General features: G+C 47.0%; 1 protein-coding gene across 2 annotated transcripts in view; it reads right to left on the reverse strand.

The window, feature by feature from the left end:
- Positions 1–20,927, reverse strand: part of tax1bp1b (Tax1 (human T-cell leukemia virus type I) binding protein 1b) — a 39,347-nt gene that overhangs the window by 7,141 nt on the left and 11,279 nt on the right. For both annotated transcript variants that reach the window (XM_080540426.1, XM_080540425.1), the window contains exons 3-14: positions 18,663–18,765; positions 17,550–17,740; positions 16,470–16,628; positions 10,487–10,635; positions 10,147–10,237; positions 9,018–9,203; positions 8,390–8,641; positions 5,903–6,133; positions 5,351–5,423; positions 4,981–5,102; positions 2,010–2,135; positions 629–715 (exon numbers count right to left, since the gene is read on the reverse strand). In XM_080540426.1, the coding sequence (XP_080396552.1) occupies positions 629–715; positions 2,010–2,135; positions 4,981–5,102; positions 5,351–5,423; positions 5,903–6,133; positions 8,390–8,641; positions 9,018–9,203; positions 10,147–10,237; positions 10,487–10,635; positions 16,470–16,628; positions 17,550–17,740; positions 18,663–18,765 (1,770 nt within the window). The remainder of the gene's footprint in view (positions 1–628; positions 716–2,009; positions 2,136–4,980; positions 5,103–5,350; positions 5,424–5,902; positions 6,134–8,389; positions 8,642–9,017; positions 9,204–10,146; positions 10,238–10,486; positions 10,636–16,469; positions 16,629–17,549; positions 17,741–18,662; positions 18,766–20,927) is intronic.

Genomic DNA, 20,927 nt, shown 5'->3' on the forward strand with positions numbered 1-20,927 from the left:
CCTGGATCTGTGGCCTTGCTTCTCTCTCTCTCTCTCTCTCTCTCTCTCTCTCTCTCTCTCTCTCTCTCTCTCTCTCTCTCTCTCTCTCTCTCTCTCTCTCTCTCTCTCTCTCTCTCTCTCTCTCTCTCTCTCTCTCTCTCTCTCTCTCTCCTCTCTCTCTCTCTCTCTCTCTCTCTCTCTCTCTCTCTCTCTCTCTCTCTCTCTCTCTCTCTCTCTCTCTCTCTCTCTCTCTCACACACACACACACACAAACACTTTAATTAGCCTCTTCATTAAAACAGAAACTCCTCTCATTTTCAAAGGGAATGGGGAAGGCTGCGTTTTTTATTGACGGGGGTTCGAGCAGGCGCCAATTTAATTTACAGTCTCAACCTCAAATTGGGTCATTTTTGCTCCTCTTAAGCAACAACTGCCTTTACCTCTCTCAGCGTGGACCTCGCTGTGGTCCAGAGTAATTGAATGGAAAATAAGAACTCACTTCGCTTCGCTTCTCCAATTAGAGAGACACGTTAAACCCGAACCAGATTAGGGGCGCAAAATTGCCCGTTTTTCCAGGGGCATTTTTAGCCTGGTAGAAGGAGAGAGAAAGTGGAGAAGGAGAGAAAATGAAAAGCTGTGGCTCGCTAACCCCCTCCAGCGCCTCCTTCTCCTTCCCCAGCGCGGCCAGCGTGTCCTTCAGCTCCTTCAGCTCTCGGCCCTTCTCCGCCACCTGGCTCTGCAACCAAGGAAACATTCAGCAAACATTCAGGAAACATTCAGCAAACATTCAGCAAACATTCAGGAAACATTCAGGAAACATTAGTTTAACATTCTCAATATGAAGTAAAACAAAACAATATATATATACCCAGTTATATCAAATAAACATCAGATTTATATACGTTTTGTCATAAAGTATACTAGAACGCGTTACTGCTGTATGCAGAAGTAAAGGCCTCGGCTGGGCAACATTAATTGATACAGGCCATAAAAGGCCTCTGAATTCTCCCTCCTCCCTGCAGGTTGATTTACATCGCAGCGAGGTTCAAAACCAAAACAACCCTGTTTGAATCCCCCAGCAGAGACACTGAACACATATCCGTCTGCCCCACCGAGCCAGCGTCTGCATTAGTCCGTCTGCCCAGAGAGAGAAGAAGATTCCTCCCCGGCACGGCCCTGGCTGTCTCCTAGTCCTCCTGTAAACAGTAGTAAACCACGACTCTGGGGACAGGGCCGGCTCATAAACAGCTGCTGTCAGAGAGGGGTTGTGTTTCCAGTGGAGGAGATACCATCAAAGGCTGGATACTTGAGTCATACCAGCGATATACACACACGGAAATAAAAACACGCTGGCTTGGAGTGTGCACTGTACGACGACGCACCGTGCCAAATGTAGCTCTGGGGGGCGTTGTGGAAAATGTTCGAAATGGTACGTTGTTTCTGGGGTTTTTTCATTCGGAGGCCTGCTCTGTTTTTCCGAGGTCACGCGGCGCAAACTTGTGTTTTCTTGCTAGCTCGTCCTGAATGTCCCTCATCTCCTCCCACCCTCAAAACTCAAAGGCTTCGGAGACCGAACTCTCTCCCTCAACCACTCAGAGACTCACCCTCACTCTCCACTTTGAAATCCCACCTCAAAACCTACCTGTTCTCCCACGCAACCTTCCCTACGCCTAACCATCTCCCCTAACCCTGCCCCCCCCCCCCCCCTGGACATTGCTGTGTTAATTGTTCCCTGTTCGTTAACTCTGTGTTCTATGTGCTCATGTTATCTGTTGCTTGTTGTTTCTGTTTTTCCCATATTGTCAGCGTCTTTGAGCCCCAGAAAAGCGCTATATAAATACAATGAACTATTATTATTATTATTATTATTATTATTATTATTATTATTGTTATTATTATTATTATTACTATTATCATCATTTCGGTTGAGCTCCAAAGTAGGCTAAGAAGAAGCCTGGTCTTGGGTTGGATCCTGACCTGTCCCTGACCTGTCAGTTGATAGAAGGATCTAGAATGATGAACAGCCCTACCTTGTAGCGGTCCTCCTCGGCGGCCAGCTGCAGCCTCAGACTCCCGTTGGTCTTCAGCTGCTCCTTCAGCCTGGCCTCCGCCCGGGTCAGCTCATCAGCCAGCACGCCGCTGCGCTCCTTCTCCTCCTACGGACCAACAACAGACATCAACTCTCTCCAGCTCCCTGGTTGAGTCCACCCCACCTACACCGTCTTAACCCTCAACTCCCTGGTTGAGTCCACCCCACCTACACCGTCTTAACCCTCAACTCCCTGGTTGAGTCCACCCCACCTACACCGTCTTAGGGAGGGTTGTTAGCGTTGAGTCCACCCCACCTACACCGTCTTAGGGAGGGTTGTTAGCGTTCTCGCTCTAGACCGCAGGGCTTAAAGTGGGAACAAATCCTGTGCCTGAAACTTTTTCTTGGGGAGGGGGGTCACAAACTGATTAAATCACTTAAGGCCAAACTGATTGCATCACTTATTAAGCCACTATCACTATAACAATAGATCAATAGATCTCCATCAAGTAGAATACTGATGACTAGTGACCAGTCATGCATGAGGGCTGACGAGTTGGCGATGTTTACTTTCCTGCTGGCTAGGTGTTGTGTTGTTACTTTGGCCAGATCATCATCAAAAAATCGAACAGGGACATTGAGGATTTTGTCCATGTTAAGATTAGTAGCTTCGTCGATATTCATTGAAAACGTTGCTTTTTTAAGCTTTTCACACAGCCGTTTTTTAAATTCCGGGGCAAGGCCATGTGTGTTTAAATAGCTGGCGTGCTTATTGGAAACGGACAGCTTTGTCAGTGCATTTTTGTCTTCTGATAGCTTCTTGCACAAATCGACGAGTGGCTGAGCCATTGTGAAAGACAGATCATGTTCAGCTATAAACGCGCTCACTCGGATCTTTTGCTCGCAAACACGGTCGGTCATTGAAGATACCTGTCGCCGTCGCTCCCGGCAAGGTTGTTGTATGAGCAAGCGCTGGAACCGAAGCTTGGTGACCGGGATCTGAGGCATGTCGAGCAATAACCTTCTTCCCACTACTATACTATATACTATAAATATATATACAGTATATATATGTGTGGTGGCCTGGGAAAACCCGTCGGATGTCGCTGGCGTTCGTTTGTGGCAAAGAGCAAAAATAGATGGAAATCGCGATTTTGGTGATTTTGATATTATGTGGTATTCTAGTACTTTGAACTCCATACTACATTATGGTGAATAAACATTTTAAGAAAACAAAAGAGAAAGCACTTATTTTTATGTTTTTCTGGTGGGTAGTTTGCTTTGCATCACAAGCAGACAAACGAGACCGGCCGATCTGCATAGGCTCCTCCCCCGACCCGGAGGAGAAAGGGGTCGGGGGCAGCATGGGGGCAGCATTTCTCACCTTTCACTTTTTTTGACATGATACATTAAAATGCTCATAACTTTTTAAAATAAAGGGCTATCTCAGTCATTCAACCAGTTATGAATAGCTGAGAACTTCTAATTTATGGAAATATTAAAAATGAAAATGTCAAAATGCCACCATGTGAAGGGTTTTCCCAGGCCACCACACATATATATATAGTATATACTATACTGCCGTAGAGGAGTTTCTTGGAGCACGGCGTACAGAAACAAGCACCCGGCTCCCTCAGTTTGAGGCACCACGTCCATAAGGCTTCCCCTCACTACTCTCCTCTATCCATGCCCAGCGCCATTTATTCCTTACTCCTCGTTCTAGTATAGCTGTGTCTTCGCCACGTTTAAGAAACTTGGCTTCCATTTTAATAGACTCTTACTAAAGTTAGCGAGATAGCGGGCTGTTAAAAGCGAACGTCTCTACAAGCTAACATTACACTCATTCAAACTTCGTTCAGAAGTCGTTGGTTGGCTTGAGCAATGTGATACCATTGGTAGGCGGAACTGTCTCTTTGCTGAAGATGACTCTTTAAATTACGATGTAAACAAATAGCATGTGATTATTTATTTTTTTAATTGCTCAAAATTCCCCCGCGCCGGAAATCCGGCACCGTGCCGGAGAACTTTAAGCCCTGTAGACCCCTGTGACGAGAGGGGGGACCCGCGCTTTTGTAGAAGGACAAGCGAGGAGAAGGAAGGAGGTTTTGTTGTAGTTTTATATCATTTTATACTGAGAATTGAAGTCTCTCTACATTTTGGCGAATCTAGCACTCAAGGAAGGCCTTCCCTTCCTGTAAGAGATGGGCCAAGAACTGTGGCGCAGAAGATTATGATTGGTCAAGCAAGAGCAGTGACTTCATCAGGCAGGAAACTGCTATAAAATGCTTGCCCCTTCTGTCTGCTACTTTCTCTCTGAGCTTCTGTAACTTTGCTGAATAAAAAGGCCTCTTTTGAGTCAATCGATTTAAGCTCTTCGTGCTTTAGAAAGTTCTACTCAATCTACTAAGAACAGGGTTCCCACACCTTCTGAAACATCAAATTCAAGCACCTTTCAAGGACTTTGAAGAATCAATTCCCTCAAATTCAAGGACTCAACACGGCATAGTTTGAGACAGATCTAGATGAGAATTTATATAATAGGAACTATCCCCTCACAGACAACAATTAAAAAGAGAGGCTTGAACTCTAGATGGTCTCTTGCCTTCTCTAATCTCTACCACAGCACAGCAAAACAATATATTGTGGAATATGTGTAAAGTTAAGCAATACAGCAACATTATTTACTAGTTGACGAGCTAAGTAAAAGAAGAAAAAAAAAGAAGAAAAAAATTGAGAGAGAGAGGGGGGAATTCAAGCACTTTCAATGACCCATGTCTATTTTCAAAAACTTTTAAGACCTTGATTTTTTTTCTCTCAAATTAACAAACTTTCAAGGATTTCAAGGACCCGTGGGAACCCTGTCTTACACTCTTACACTCTACACTCTTACACTGTCTTACACTCAGCATCTGTCTTACACTCAGCATCTGTCTTACACTCAGCATCTGTCTTACACTCAGCATCTGTCTTACACTCAGCATCTGTTTGCATCTCTTGTACTTGTCGCTGCGGTCGGAGGCCTCTCTGTTGATGCCCTTCAGCTTCTCCTGCAGGATGGCCTCCAGCACGGGGTCGGCCGAGCCCGCTGGGCTCCCTGGGGACGCGCCACACAGAGGCAGGGCGTTAGTGACCCGGGGGGGGGGGGATACAAAGACATCCAGGTCAAGAGCAAAGTGGAAACCACCATGCCAGAATAGAGCAGAGCAGAGAGGGGAGGGACCTACAATCATGAGGGGGCTGAAGCTACAGTCCGCTTGTTTGTGAGTAGAGACATTTTGAGGGAAGAGTGTGTGTGTGTGTGTGTGTGTGTGTGTGTGTGTGTGTGTGTGTGTGTGTGTGTACCTGGCACAGAAGTGTCAGGACTTATAGACACAGGGACTGCCATGGCCTCCGCTGCTGGGTTTCTCTTCAGCTCCTAGAACACAAGACAGGAAAACAGACCAGTATGAAGTCACACAGTGTGTGTGTGTGTGTGTGTGTGTGTGTGTGTGTGTGTGTGTGTGTGTGTGTGTGTGTGTGTGTGTGTGTGTGTGTGTGTGTGTGTGTGAAGTGTGTGTGTGTGTGTGTGTGTGTGTGTGTGTGTGTGTGTGTGTATGTGTGTGAGTGTGTGTGTGTGTGTGTGTGTGTGTGTGAGTGTGTGTGTGTGTGTGTGTGTGTGTGTGTGTGTGAGTGTGTGTGTGTGTGTGTGTGTGTGTGTGTGTGTGTGTGTGTGTGTGTGAGTGTGTGTGTGTGTGTGTGTGTGTGTGTGTGTGTGTGTGTGTGTGTGTGTGAGTGGGTGTGAGTGTGTGTGTGTGTGTGTGTGTGTGTGTGTGTGTGTGTGTGTGTGTGTGTGTGTGTGTGTGTGTGTGTGTGTGTGTGTGTGTGTGTGAGTGGGTGTGAGTGTGTGTGACTCACCCCCTGCTGTTCAGAGAGCTTGACCACCTGCCTCTGCAGCCTCTGACACTCCTTGTACTTCTCCTTGTAGTGCTCTGCAGCCATGTGCAGCCGCAGCTTCAGGTCCTCCACCTCCCTCTGCAGCTCTGCCACCCCCGCCTCCTCCTCCTCCTCCTCCTCCTTCTCCTTCTCCACCCTGGCCTCCACCCCCCTGGCCTCCGCCCTGGCCTCTGCCTCAGCCTCCGCCCTGGCCTGCTGACAGATAACACACAGACATTTGTGACACACACAAAATAAAGCAGCCCCTAGGCTCTGGAATAGCCTCCCCCTCCACGTCAGATCCGCCCAGAGCATCCAGGCTTTTAAAAAACTAAAACACACCTTTTCTCCCTGACCTTTGACCTGAGGTGAGCCTGCCTCCCGACCCTGCACTTTTTGTACTTTTATTACTGCACTTGTATTTTGTATTGCACCTTGTTTTTAGTGTATTTTTATCTGTTGTTTCTCTTTTACTAGTGTTTTCTGTTAAGCACTTTGGACGGCTGTTTTTGTCGTTGTAAAATGTGCTATATAAATAAACATGACTTAGTTACTTATTTACACAGTCTGATCATTTGGTCCACATGTCGGCCAATCAATCAAAATGTTCAGCCTTTTCTTTTGAAACACGGACCTACGTTTCAACGTTGTTGAGAATCACAACACAAACTCGCTAGTCAAGCTGAAATACTGCAAAGCAAAGGATGCGGTGAGTAATCTCCACTGTTACCTAGTTAACTAGAACACTACTTTACATTGTTAGCAGGCTCACAAAACAAGCTGTGTTAGTTGACTAGCGATGTGTCGTTGATCTTCTCACAGTCCGATCATTACATCAGATACCGACATGAGGACCAAATTATCAGACTGTCACATTTTTAACCATTTAGCAGATGCTTTTATCCAATGCGACTTACGAATTGTGACACGGTCTGGTCGGTAATCCGATTTAATGTTCAGACTTTTCTTTCAGAAACATTTTAATACATTTCAGCGTTGTTGAAAATCAACGAGACACATCGCTAGTCAACTAACACAGCTTGTTTTGTGAGCCTGCTGACAATGTAAAGTAGTGTTCTAGTTAACTAGGTAGCAGTGGGGATTACTCACCGCATCCTTTGCTTTGCAGTATTTTGGCTTGACTCAAAATGAAAGTCTGAACTTTTTTTATTTGTTGCCGACTTGCGGGCCGAATGTCCAGACCGTGTCACAATTACAGATTCCAGGGACATTCTCCCTGGAGTAACATAGGGCTATGTGCCTTACTCAAGAGCTCACTAGTGGTGGTGTTCCCAGGTGGGATTTGAAATCATGACCTTCTGATCACAAGTCCAACTCACTATCCCCCCTAGGCCACCACTACCCCACACAGGGGACAGGATAGCATGCCTGGATGGATGGGTCTTGTTATCAATCCATCCCCTAGCGGTCATGAGAGACCAGCCTGTGCTGTCTCATTTACTTCTGTGCTGGTTTGTTGGATAAACCCAGCAACTGCTGCTGCTCGCCAATTCCTGTCCCCGCTGAGCGCTGAGCTGAGCGCTGGCCGTTTGCGTGGTACCAAGACGTAACATGTAAAGATAATAAAGATAAGAATTCAACGTCTTACGTCTTAGGTTTTCTTCTATTCCATTTGACCTATCTAGACAGGAAATGACAACATTTTCGGCTTCAGGTCCAAGAAAGAAGTGTGCAGGGCACAAATTCAAGATGACCGCCGTTTTCCCTGAAGAGACACATTTAGCCATAACTTTGTCATTTCTGGGTCTTTTTACTTGGTTGTGGTGTCTAGCTCTATGTTTTGGGGGTCAAGCAATCTATTTATACATCTAGAAATAGTCAAAACCATCATTTGTTGACATTTCTGATCAAATGTACCCTTTTTTTTACCTCAATTTTGAATCATGCCTGTAGACCTAATATTTATTGGTAAATTATAGAAAAAATAGTTAGACAACAGGTTAAATTCGACATGCTAATTAAGGTGAAAAAAGAGGTACATTTGGTCAAAAAAGGTACTAACATCTGAATGTGATTTTTCAGGGAAAAAACTGCAGTCATTCCATGAGTGCTGATATACAGTATAACAGCACTGGGACTTTTAACTATATGTATCACTCCGAAATGACCGTTAATACAAAGTAGCTAGCCTGCAGATGTTTGTGTTCAGGTTACTAGGCAACAGTCCAGTTGCGGAATTTTGTTGTTGTTGACGGAGCCAAAATAAATGATTAAATAAACAAACAAATCATAATCTGTTGTCGCTTATTACTGTTAACTAAGAAATTGCGCTGTAGAACTGTTGTATAAAAGCAATATCACACTGTGATTGTCTTCTACTCGGCCTGCGGCCTCGTACCTACGACCCAATCACAGCCGTGCTGATATTCAGTATAACAGCACTCCCTCTCGTGTGATATTGCTTAAATATATAAGAAAGAAAAAAAGGGCCTTGTTCTCCCTCCTCACCGCCACCAGCTGCGCCTCCTCCTCCATCGTCTCCAGCAGGCGCTCCAGGCGAGAGCAGCGGTCCTGGGCGTCGGCCTGGCCCTGCCGCAGGGCGTCGGCCTCCAGCCTGAGGCGGTACAGGTCAGACATGCCGAGGGCGCGGGCGGTGGAGGCGTCCCTGAGCTCGGAGCCCAGCAGGGCGTTCTGCTGCTGGCTCACCTGCAGCCTCTCCTCCTTCTGACGCAGCTGCTCCCTCAGACCCGCCACCTCGCCCTGCACACACACACACAGAACACACACAGAACACACACACACACACAGAACACACACACAGACACAGACACAGACACAGACACACAGACACAGACACAGACACACAGACACACACACACAGACACACACAGACACACACAGAACACACACACACACACACACAACACACGCACACACATACATACACACATATACATACACGCACAGACAGAACACACACACACAGAACACACACACACGCACACACACAGACAGACACACACACACTTCTCAGAAAAAAGGGTCTACACTACATGATGGGACGATTCCTAATTGTGTGTGTGTGTGTGCGTGTGCGTGTGTGTGTGTGAGACAGTGAGAGTGTGTTCCAGCGTACCGAGGCGGGGCCCTGGGCCAGCAGCAGGCGGTGCTGGCGGTCCTTCTCAGCCAGGCAGGTCTTCAGGCGGAACAGGTCGTCTCTGAGCCCCGCCAGCAGCTTCTCCTGGGCCGCCTCCCCCCCCCGCAGGGCCTGCAGCTCACAGCCCAGCCTGGTGTTCTCCAGCTCCCGGTTCTTCAGGTGAATCTACACACACACACACACACACACACACACACACACACACACACGCACGCACACGTGCACACGCGCACGCACACGCACATGCACACGCGCACACACACACACACACACACACACACACACACACAAACACACAAACACACAATAAGTGGAGAAAAAGGAGGAGGGGATGATTAAAATCGTCCAAATTGTTTTTGGGTGCATTGTTTTTGTTTTGGGTGCGTCGTCTTTTTCATCGACACCCGACGGCATTTTTGGACTCCCAGAATAAATGTGGCGTGACGTGTAATTACAACACAGAGGCTGAGGTGGACCCGTAAAAAAAAACTCCCCAACCGGGGCCCAGCTCTGCGATGGAGCTAGAGGTTAAATTAGGTGCGGGTTTCGACTGTGAGTTTCCCGTGGCAACAGTGTGTGTGTGTGTGTGTGTGTGTGTGTGTGTGTGTGTGTGTGTGCGCCACTCCCTGGTTCCCCCGCCACTACAAAGGCGTCCGCAAACAGCAGGCGGACCAGGAAACAACAAAGCGGCGGGCCTTTAGACAGAAACACACAGAGACGCACTGGTGTGTTCACATTCGCTTTTAAAGAGCCAGAAAAAACAGACACGGAAAACACGCAATTGGTTGGGGGGGGGGGGGTTAGGGTTAGGGTTAGGGTTAGGGTTAGGGTTAGGGTGGGGGAGAACTGAGGAGAATTTAAGTGCGACTCCCGATGTGCGCTACGATGCCGAGCACGATCCTGTCAGTACAGCTTCGACCCGACGCGCTGCCGACGCAGATCAAACCTGGCAAAGCAGATCAAACCCAGCCCCCCCCGCCACCTTTCACATGTCCATGTACCGCCACAGGGACGCCAGTCATCACTGACTGATCCTGGACCTGAGGTTGGGTCAGGCGGGTCAGGCGGGTCAGGTGGGTCAGGTGGGTCAGGTGGGTCGGGTGTTTACCTTGTACAGCTCCTTCTCGTCCTTCTCGTTCTTCAGCTGGGACTCCAGCGCGTCCTTGTCCACAGACAGCTTCTTCACTCTGTCCCTCAGGCTGGGGGAGGGAGACACACACCACCACATCACACCACCATGAGTTAGATTTCCTCTGTTGTGCACTCGACCCAAAAGAACAATAAGTGAACCCGTGATATAAGCGGGTTTCAGTCCGTCTCCGTCTCCTCTTCCCTCCCCTCCCCTCTCCTCCCTCCCCTCTCCTCTCCTCCCTCTCCTCCCTCTCCTCCCTCTCCTCCCTCTCCTCTCCTCTCCTCCCTCCCCTCCTCCCCTCTCCTCCACCACCCACCCGTCCAGCTCCGTCTCCTTCTGCAGGCCCTTCTTGGTGACCTCTATCAAGTCCTCCTCCAGCTGCAGCACCCTGGCCGTGGCCTCCTCCAGCCTCCTCTGCACCTCCTCCCTCTCCTCCTGCAAGGCCTGGGAGGAACACTGCACATCCTGAGGCGTGCGCACACGCGCACACACACACACACACACACACACACACACACACACACAGACACAGACACAGACACAGACACAGACACACAGACACACAGACACACACACACACAAATGGGATCAAACTTAACTTTGTTGGGGAAAAAGAAGAGAAAGGACTAGCTGTTTGGTATATGCATAGAATCTGCCTAAAACCTGAATATAATATTAGAATACTCCAAAATATCTCTCAAAATCCATCCTACCCAGTTTCATTGCTTCCTGCTTCTACGGCACGGCAAGAACAATAAGATAACATGGCTGCTAGCGAAACCTATTCCCCCCCAACTGCCGTGCCAGACGCCAACCCCAAAACACGGACTCCTCGTGACGCAGAGGTCGCCCTGGAGAACCCAGCTGAGCTCTGAGCCGGAGGAGAAAAAACCTCCTAAAAAACGAATGTTTTCCCCAAATATAATTTCACAAAATCTCGCAAACGATGCATTGCAATGTTGCTACGTCCCTACTTTAGAGCCTGGACGTGTGCCTTACAACCGCTGCTGCGAAAGCCAAGGAGATTGACATTTTTTTGACAGTATGTTTTATGTTTATGAGCAGGCTTTTTGGAATCATTTTTTTCGCAGCACATAAAAAAATAAAAAAAATAAAAAAGAAACATATAAAAGTGCGGTCATAAAATTAACAGCCGCACAAAATGTGTAATCATGTTTTCATCTCCGAAAAAGCTTGTTTTCAAACCCGGCAGATTTATGGGACTTATATGTTATAAGTTATATGAATTATCGTTAACACAACTTTTTTTAAAGATGCCTTTTAAAAAAGACACTTAAATGTGAAAAGTGAATAATAAACGATGATAATACACATGATCATAACTGTCGAGGGGTTTGAGTTATGCTTTCTGGTGGAGACAGAGTTTGGAGCCTAGAGGACTGGAGCCTGACTAGACTGGAGCCTCACTAGAGGACTAGAGGACTAGACCCTGACTAGAGGACTAGAGGACTAGACCCTGACTAGAGGACTGGACCCTGACTAGAGGACTAGAGGACTAGAGGACTAGACCCTGACTAGAGGACTAGAGGACTAGAGGACTAGACCCTGACTAGAGGACTAGAGGACTAGACCCTGACTAGAGGACTGGACCCTGACTAGAGGACTAGAGAACTAGACCCTGACTAGAGGACTAGACCCTGACTAGAGGACTAGAGGACTAGAGGACTAGACCCTGACTAGAGGACTAGACCCTGACTAGAGGACTAGAGGACTAGAGGACTGGACCCTGACTAGAGGACTAGAGGACTGGACCCTGACTAGAGGACTAGAGGACTAGACCCTGACTAGAGGACTAGACCCTGACTAGAGGACTAGAGGACTAGAGGACTAGAGGACTGGACCCTGACTAGAGGACTAGAGGACTAGACCCTGACTAGAGGACTAGAGGACTAGACCCTGACTAGAGGACTGGAGGACTAGAGGACTGGACCCTGACTAGAGGACTAGAGGACTAGAGGACTGGAGGACTAGAGGACTGGACCCTGACTAGAGGACTAGACCCTGACTAGAGGACTAGAGGACTAGAGGACTGGACCCTGACTAGAGGACTGGAGGACTAGAGGACTAGAGGACTAGACCCTGACTAGAGGACTAGAGGACTAGACCCTGACTAGAGGACTAGAGGACTAGAGGACTAGAGGACTAGACCCTGACTAGAGGACTAGAGGACTAGAGGACTGGACCCTGACTAGAGGACTAGAGGACTAGAGGACTGGACCCTGACTAGAGGACTAGAGGACTGGACCCTGACTAGAGGACTAGACCCTGACTAGAGGACTAGACCCTGACTAGAGGACTAGACCCTGACTAGAGGACTAGAGGACTAGACCCTGACTAGAGGACTAGAGGACTAGACCCTGACTAGAGGACTAGAGGACTAGACCCGGACTAGAGGACTAGAGGACTAGACCCTGACTAGAGGACTAGAGGACTAGAGGACTAGACCCTGACTAGAGGACTAGAGGACTAGACCCTGACTAGAGGACTAGACCCTGACTAGAGGACTAGAGGACTAGAGGACTGGACCCTGACTAGAGGACTAGACCCTGACTAGAGGACTGGACCCTGACTAGAGGACTAGAGGACTGGACCCTGACTAGAGGACTAGAGGACTAGACCCTGACTAGAGGACTAGACCCTGACTAGAGGACTAGAGGACTAGAGGACTAGACCCTGACTAGAGGACTAGAGGACTAGAGGACTAGACCCTGACTAGAGGACTAGAGGACTAGACCCTGACTAGAGGACTAGAGGACTGGACCCTGACTAGAGGACTAGAGGACTGGACCCTGACTAGAGGACTAGAGGACTGGACCCTGACTAGAGGACTAGAGTAGGGATGCACAATATTATCGGCACCGATATTTATCGGCCCGATATTGAGGAATTAATGTTTATCGGTATCTGTATTTATTATAAAATTTAGCCGATATTTAACCGATAATATGAAGCCGGAAATATTTCTGCTTCCGGTTTCCGGTTTCCGCGCTCTGCTTCCGGTTTCCGCGCTCAGGCACGCAGTTTGTATAGACGAGACGCGAGCGAAACATGCCTTCCCCGGTGTGGACATTCTTCACAATTTCTAAGGCAGATATTGCGTTTGCAATTTGCAATACATGTTCAACAAAAGTTCGGAGAGGAGGGCAAAGGTCTACGAGTTACAACACAACGAATCTAATAAGTCACCTGAAGAATCACCATTGCAAGCACGCTGTATGGAAGGAATATCAAGCACTAGGTAGCCTAGCCGCTTAGGTAGCCTAGCCTTCAGAAGGTAGCCTAGCCGCGGTGGTAGCCTAGCCTTCAGAAGGTAGCCTAGCCGCGGTGGTAGCCTAGCCTTCAGAAGGTAGCCTAGCCGCGGTGGTAGCCTAGTCTTCAGAAGGTAGCCTAGCCGCGGTGGTAGCCTAGTCTTCAGAAGGTAGCCTAGCCGCGGTGGTAGCCTAGTCTTCAGAAGGTAGCCTAGCCGCGGTGGTAGCCTAGTCTTCAGAAGGTAGCCTAGCCGCGGTGGTAGCCTAGTCTTCAGAAGGTAGCCTAGCCGCGGTGGTAGCTCCACCAACTCCATGATTTTTTCATTGATTGCTTGAGCCTTTGAGCTGTCTGCTGTCTTCCTGCAGTTTTCAAATGCGTGTTCAATGTGTTGCACCGCGGCTAGGCTACTGCTTCTGAAGGCTAGGCTACCACCGCGGCTAGGCTACCTTCTGAAGACTAGGCTAGCAAAGGTTCTATGAGGTAGGAATTGTATTCAGTTTGTATATTAGGGAACACCAATGGAAAACGTGTCTATTATTTAGGTGAGAATGTGAATGTAGGCTATACAAGACAAATTGTTTACAAGGAAAACATGCACTTTTTGTTTTTCCATGTCAGTGCAATTTATTTTGAATTCTTATGCAAAACGTTTGATGGGCTTTATCACAACCTACCTCATCCTCATGCACTAAAAGTAGCATAGCCCAGCCCTTTTCAGTTGCTTTATTAAGCATACTAGTGTAGCCTACTATGTGCCTTGTATCATTCTGTTTATCTGCAGACTAAGCAGCCATTTGGCACTAGTTTCTGTAAAAGTTCTATAAAACTTTTGGTTCTTTAAAAGTCTTTATTTTTGTATTGACTGATGCACAAGGTGCACTTTATTTTTGACACTTTTTTGATCTAATTACTCTTAGGTGAGCCTTTTTGGTTTTCATAAAAGGAGGCCAGATCTTGGCTAAAAAAAAGCATTGTGCACTGTATAACATATTCTGTTTGTTAGAGGAAATAATAAATGAACATTTGAAGACTCAGAAGTGTTCTCTTTGTTGTGTTAACAATAGTGATGTAAGTTAGATTTGGTGAGATCACTATGGAATATTAAATCATCAATCTTTGCTCACTACATAGCCTTTCTTACCTTCAGGTGTGCATGAACTACAGGTTATCAACTGTGAAATTATATCTGAATGGTCTTTATTGTCATTGATATAGTACAGGTACCAAACAACGAAATTTGGGAGGGGGAGCTCCCCTGGTGCTAGGAAAGAAAAAATAAAATAATAATAATAATATCGGTATCGGTATCGGTTATCGGCCACGAGAAGCGGGTAAATATCGGTATCGGTATCGGTTGGAAAAAATGCATATCGTGCATCCCTAGACTAGAGGACTAGACCCTGACTAGAGGACTAGAGGACTGGACCCTGACTAGAGGACTAGAGGACTAGGGGACTGGACCCTGACTAGAGGACTAGAGGACTAGACCCTGACTAGAGGACTAGAGGACTAGACCCTGACTAGAGGACTAGAGGACTGGACCCTGACTAGAGGACTAGACCCTGACTAGAGGACTAGAGGACTGGACCCTGACTAGAGGACTGGACCCTGACTAGAGGACTAGAGGACTGGACCCTGACTAGAGGACTAGAGGACTGGACCCTGACTAGAGGACTAGAGGACTAGACCCTGACTAGAGGACTAGAGGACTAGACCCTGACTAGAGGACTAGACCCTGACTAGAGGACTAGACCCTGACTAGAGGACTGGACCCTGACTAGAGGACTAGAGGACTAGACCCTGACTAGAGGACTAGAGGACTGGACCCTGACTAGAGGACTGGACCCTGACTAGAGGACTAGAGGACTAGACCCTGACTAGAGGACTAGAGGACTGGACCCTGACTAGAGGACTAGAGGACTGGACCCTGACTAGAGGACTGGAGGACTAGACCCTGACTAGAGGACTAGAGGACTAGACCCTGACTAGAGGACTAGACCCTGACTAGAGGACTAGACCCTGACTAGAGGACTAGAGGACTAGAGGACTGGACCCTGACTAGAGGACTAGAGGACTAGACCCTGACTAGAGGACTAGACCCTGACTAGAGGACTAGACCCTGACTAGAGGACTAGAGGACTGGACCCTGACTAGAGGACTAGACCCTGACTAGAGGACTAGACCCTGACTAGAGGACTAGAGGACTAGACCCTGACTAGAGGACTAGAGGACTGGACCCTGACTAGAGGACTGGACCCCGACAAGAGGACTAGAGGACTAGACCCTGACTAGAGGACTGGACCCTGACAAGAGGACTAGAGGACTAGACCCTGACTAGAGGACTGGACCCTGACAAGAGGACTAGAGGACTAGACCCTGACTAGAGGACTGGACCCTGACTAGAGGACTGGACCCTGACTAGAGGGTGCTGAGAGACTATGGCCAGATCACTGCCGGTCAACTGCAGCCACCATCCCTTCATGTTGTTGTTCATTTTGGTTTACAACTATAGCTAAATGGACTGACTTATATAGCGCCATACTCCAAAGCACTTTACAACGGCCTCTCATTCACCCATTCACACACACATTCACACACAATGGCAGCAAGCTACCATGCACCTCCTGTCTCAGCTGGTTCTCCTGTCTGTTTCAGCCGGTTCTCCTGTCTGTCTCACCTGGTTCTCCTGTCTGTCTCACCTGGTTCTCCTGTCTGTCTCACCTGGTTCTCCTGTCTGTCTCACCTGGTTCTCCTGTCTGTCTCACCTGGTTCTCCTGTCTGTCTCACCTGGTTCTCCTGTCTGTCTCACCTGGTTCTCCTGTCTGTCTCACCTGGTTCTCCTGTCTGTCTCACCTGGTTCTCCTGTCTGTCTCAGCTGGTTCTCCTGTCTGTCTCACCTGGTTCTCCTGTCTGTCTCAGCTGGTTCTCCTGTCTGTCTCACCTGGTTCTCCTGTCTGTCTCACCTGGTTCTCCTGTCTGTCTCACCTGGTTCTCCTGTCTGTCTCACCTGGTTCTCCTGTCTGACTCACCTGGTTCTCCTGTCTCAGCTGGGCACAGTTCTCCTTCTCCTGCTCACACTCCTTCTGCAGGCTCTCCTTCTCCTCCTCCAGCTGGTCCTTCTCACTCTGGAGGAGGGTCATGGTTTTCACCAGCACCTCCTTCTCTCTGTGGGCCTCCTCCATCTTGTGCTTAAGGGCCAGAAAGAGAAGGAAGGGACGGGTCAGGACGGGTCAGGACAGGTCAGGACGGCGCAGGCGCCAGACCAGACTAGACGATCGTGGAGTGAAGATAAAGCGTATCTATCTATCTATCACACTTTCAAAATATCAAGTTATCTATCACACAGTCAAACTATCTATCTATCTCGTGTGAAGTGGGAACTAATATTTCCTAAAAGACACTTGAGGAACTGTCGTTCGGGATGTAGTTTCCGCCTGTGAGCCTTTTTTGACGCACGCATTACCTAAACCAGCCTGTAAGTCTGCTCGGGACCAGAATTACTCAGAAGGATTGGTTGCATAGCAACCAAGCAGCGAATTATTTGAGCCACATTGATGGAACCGACCGCAAGCTTATTTAAACCTGGATCAGAGTTAATCGCCTGGATCAGAGTTAATCGCGCTTAGTGGAACACCTAGTGCTCACTTTCTGAAACATCAAATTCAAGCACCTTTCAAGGACTTTCAAGACTCAATTCCCTCAAATTCAAGGACCCAACACAGCATAGTTTGAGACAGATCTAGATGAGAATTGATATAATAGGAACTATCCTCTCACAGACAACAATTAAAAAGAGAGGCTTGAATGTGTGAACACTAGATGGTCTCTTGCCTTCTCTACCACAGCACAGCAAAACAATATATTGTGAAATATGTGTAAAGTTAAGCAATACAGACACTTATTTACTAGTTGACGAGCTAAGTAAAACATTTTTTTATATATATATTTTTTTTTAGAAAGAGAGAGAGAGAGAGGGAAATTCAAGCACTTTCAATGACCCATGTCTATTTTCAAAACCTTTAAGACCTTGATTTTTTTTCCTCAAATTCACAAACTTTCAAGGATTTCAAGGACCCGTGGGAACCCTGGATGATGATGATGATGATTACCTCCAGGTAGCCAGCCTTGGTGGTGACCACCAGGATGTCAGAGTTGCACTCGTCCTCCACGGTCAGCAGCTCGTCCTCAGAGGGGCTGTTGGCCCGGAGCTGGAAGGGCGTGCTGGCCCCGCGGATCTCCCCCTTGTGGGTGACGTAGCAGAACTGGTAGAACTCTGCATCGTCGTTGGGTACGTAGTATCCTGGGAGAGAGGAGAGCCACAGTCACACACATCATTTCCTGCCATACTGTATCGTATTAAATTATTATTATTATTAATAATAATAATAATAATAATAATATGTTTTATTTATGGGCGCCTTTCAAGGCTCTCAAGGACACCTTACAAGAGATAGTTAAAACCACATATCAAACATTATAAAATCAACAAAGCAAAGTCAGATAAAAACAGCAAAGTCCGATATAACAACAAACTGAATACAGCAGATCAAAACCAAATATGGCGTTGTGAAGTGTGTTTTGAGACTGGATTTGAATGTGGAGAGAGTGTCAATATTACGTATGTTAGGTGGCAGAGTTCCGAGGCGGGGAGCAGAACGGCTAAAGGCTCTCGATCCCATAGATATTATACAGTATATCGCATTTCATATCATCGTACTCTGCACAGCATTTTTGCACTATTGAAGCCACTGTAAAATCCATCACTTTATGACTATCAATGTAGGGTTACTTTTTTACTTATTACTTACGTTGCTTATTATTTTTATTTTTTTATTTTATTTTATCTGAATGCTACAATGTCACTGTTGAGGAACCAACGGTGAAGAATTTGACACTTTGTGCTTTGGTTCCTCAACATTGAAATTTTACTGAAAGCGATTCTGGCAAGGCAAGTTCCCTAAACTAACATCCGAGGACCAGGAATCAGAGCCTCGTCCTACCCCCAGTCATCCCCTGATATAGAAATAAATAAATAAAAACATACTATGAAAAATGGTCTTGTTAACACCAGAAGAAAGGCCTGTGGACAGAGGTTCATATTTTACTGTGTCCGCTGTTTCGGTATAAAAAAATCTTAACGGCCCTCCGCGGGCCTCTCTGACATGTGGTCGCGAGAAGTGGCAAAGTTATATAAAAACATGTGGTCCAATTTTCTTTTTTACCTTGAAAGACCACAACCCTGTTGACCGCAGTACCCTCCACGTAGCTCTCTGGGAGGGGCGACCACAAGAATGTGTAGTAGTCCCGCGCTGTGCTCCAACCCACCTGCAGGTTAGGAGAGGTTAACGTCAGTTGGCGAGACGCTTTCGACATCGTTACAGTGGAAGCACTTTGGCACACGAGAGAAAAGTTTGAGGGCGGAAACCTCTTCCTTCATCCTTCATCCTCTTTCCTGTTCTAATGGGATTTCTGTGGTGAAGACAGCAATATCTCATTTCTACACAAACGAATGATACATTCTCTCAAAAGTGGATTGCAGTGGCCTGGGGTGGTTCAGTGGTCTAGCACCGCGGCCTACAGTGCACACATGTGCCCATGTCGGCATGGGTTAGAATCCGGCCCATGCCCTGCTGACATGCCCTCTCTGCCTTCTTCTCCTTACTTTCCTGTCTGTCCTCACTGTATCTGTCCAATAAAATGAAAAATATGAGTGAGACTGAAGAAAAGTGGATTACGGTTACCAACATGGACCACATTCCAGAACACCCTTTTACTATATACAAATATAAGTATGAAGTAGGGATGTCCCAATCCGATATTGATATCGCATATCACCGCGATATTGGTCCTGAATGCTGGATCGCAGATCGCACCAGAAAAAAAATAGGCAGCGATCTGGGGCTCGCGATCCGGCGTGTCACTCACGTGATGACAACAGTAGTAGTCAGTGGTGAGAGTTGGCTAGTAGCTACCAGTGTGTAATGAGTCTGACAATGTCATGATGCTAGCTGGTGAAATCATAAACCATTTGCTTACGTAATTTTCGGTTGTTTACATAGTCTGAAACTACAGATGGTAAGCTTTCAAATGATGCGTCATACATTGAAATCGGAAAAACATTCAAGACGACACGAGTATTTGAATGTTTGTTTGTATCAATATTTTGCTCAAGAATGGTGACAGCTAAAAACGCTGCTAACAGCTAGTGGCTAACGTTTCGTTCTAAAACGAAAGTATGTTTACAAGCCAGGTATCACTTACCGGTAGCCTCTGGCAACAGTGAATCCAACCCACAGATTATAAGTATTTTATTGTTAAACTGTTGTATATTATATCGAGTGGTACTTTAAAACTTCATTTGTAAGAGAAGATAAATAGAATAAAAACATGAAGGCACTAAAACTAGAAATCAGACAGTAACTCTTTTTTTTCTACAATGCTGAATGCTGCAGTTTAAATTGTTTTAACTTTAAACCAGTTGGTCACTGAGTACTGCAGAGTACTGTTTTTGTTGCTTGAATAAAGGCTGTCAGTCTTTAATAGCCAACAGTTGTTGTGGACTATATACTGGGGAAGTATTTGTTATTATTCAGGAGTAAAACAATAAATACAAATATCGGATTGATATCGGTATCGCAGATACCTGAAGCCCAGGTATCGGTATCGGTATCGGTAGTGAAAAAATGGGATCGGGACATCCCTAGTATGAAGTTACGGGTTTGAGAAATGAAAGAGGGGCCGTTTAACCATCCGAGCCCATGGCTGCCACGTGTATGTGGCCTGCCCTCATGAACACGCTCCACTGCTACAACTCACCTCAAACAGGAAGAGGAAAATAGGTGAAAATGTTATACATACTTCAAAATGGAAACCAATACGTAATTATAGGAACTTTATGTGTTGTTAACTGATGGCTGATGAGGGGGGGGGGGGGGTAGAGTACAGAAAATACATCCAGAATTTCAGCCCGCTGCCATAAAACTGTCAAACGCAATCTGACTCACATAGAGCTGGCTGGCTTTTCAAGGGTACATGCTCAGGCACACACACACATGCATCCAAAACAAGCCCCGCTTCACTACTACGTTGGCCTATACCACGACAGAAACATACCTTACTTTACCAACTATACTGTATGTCTCTCACACACACACACACACACACACACACACACACACACACACACAGAGACACAGACACAGACACAGACACACAGACACACACACACACACACACACACACACACACACAGACACAGACACACAGACACACACACACACATACACACACACACACACACACACACACACTCACACACTCACACATTCACACATTAACACACAATTAGGAATCTTCCCACCATGTAGTGTAGACCCTTTTTTCTGAGACGTGTGTGTGTGTGTGTGTGTGTGTGTGTGTGTGTCTATGTGTGTGTGTGTGTTTTCATGTATGGTCAGATGCAGCACTGTTGTGACTTGCTTTCCTTC

The sequence above is a fragment of the Nansenia antarctica genome, assembly GCF_963989245.1.
Source record: "Nansenia antarctica genome assembly, chromosome: 10".
In the NCBI taxonomy this organism is placed as follows: domain Eukaryota; kingdom Metazoa; phylum Chordata; class Actinopteri; order Argentiniformes; family Microstomatidae; genus Nansenia; species Nansenia antarctica.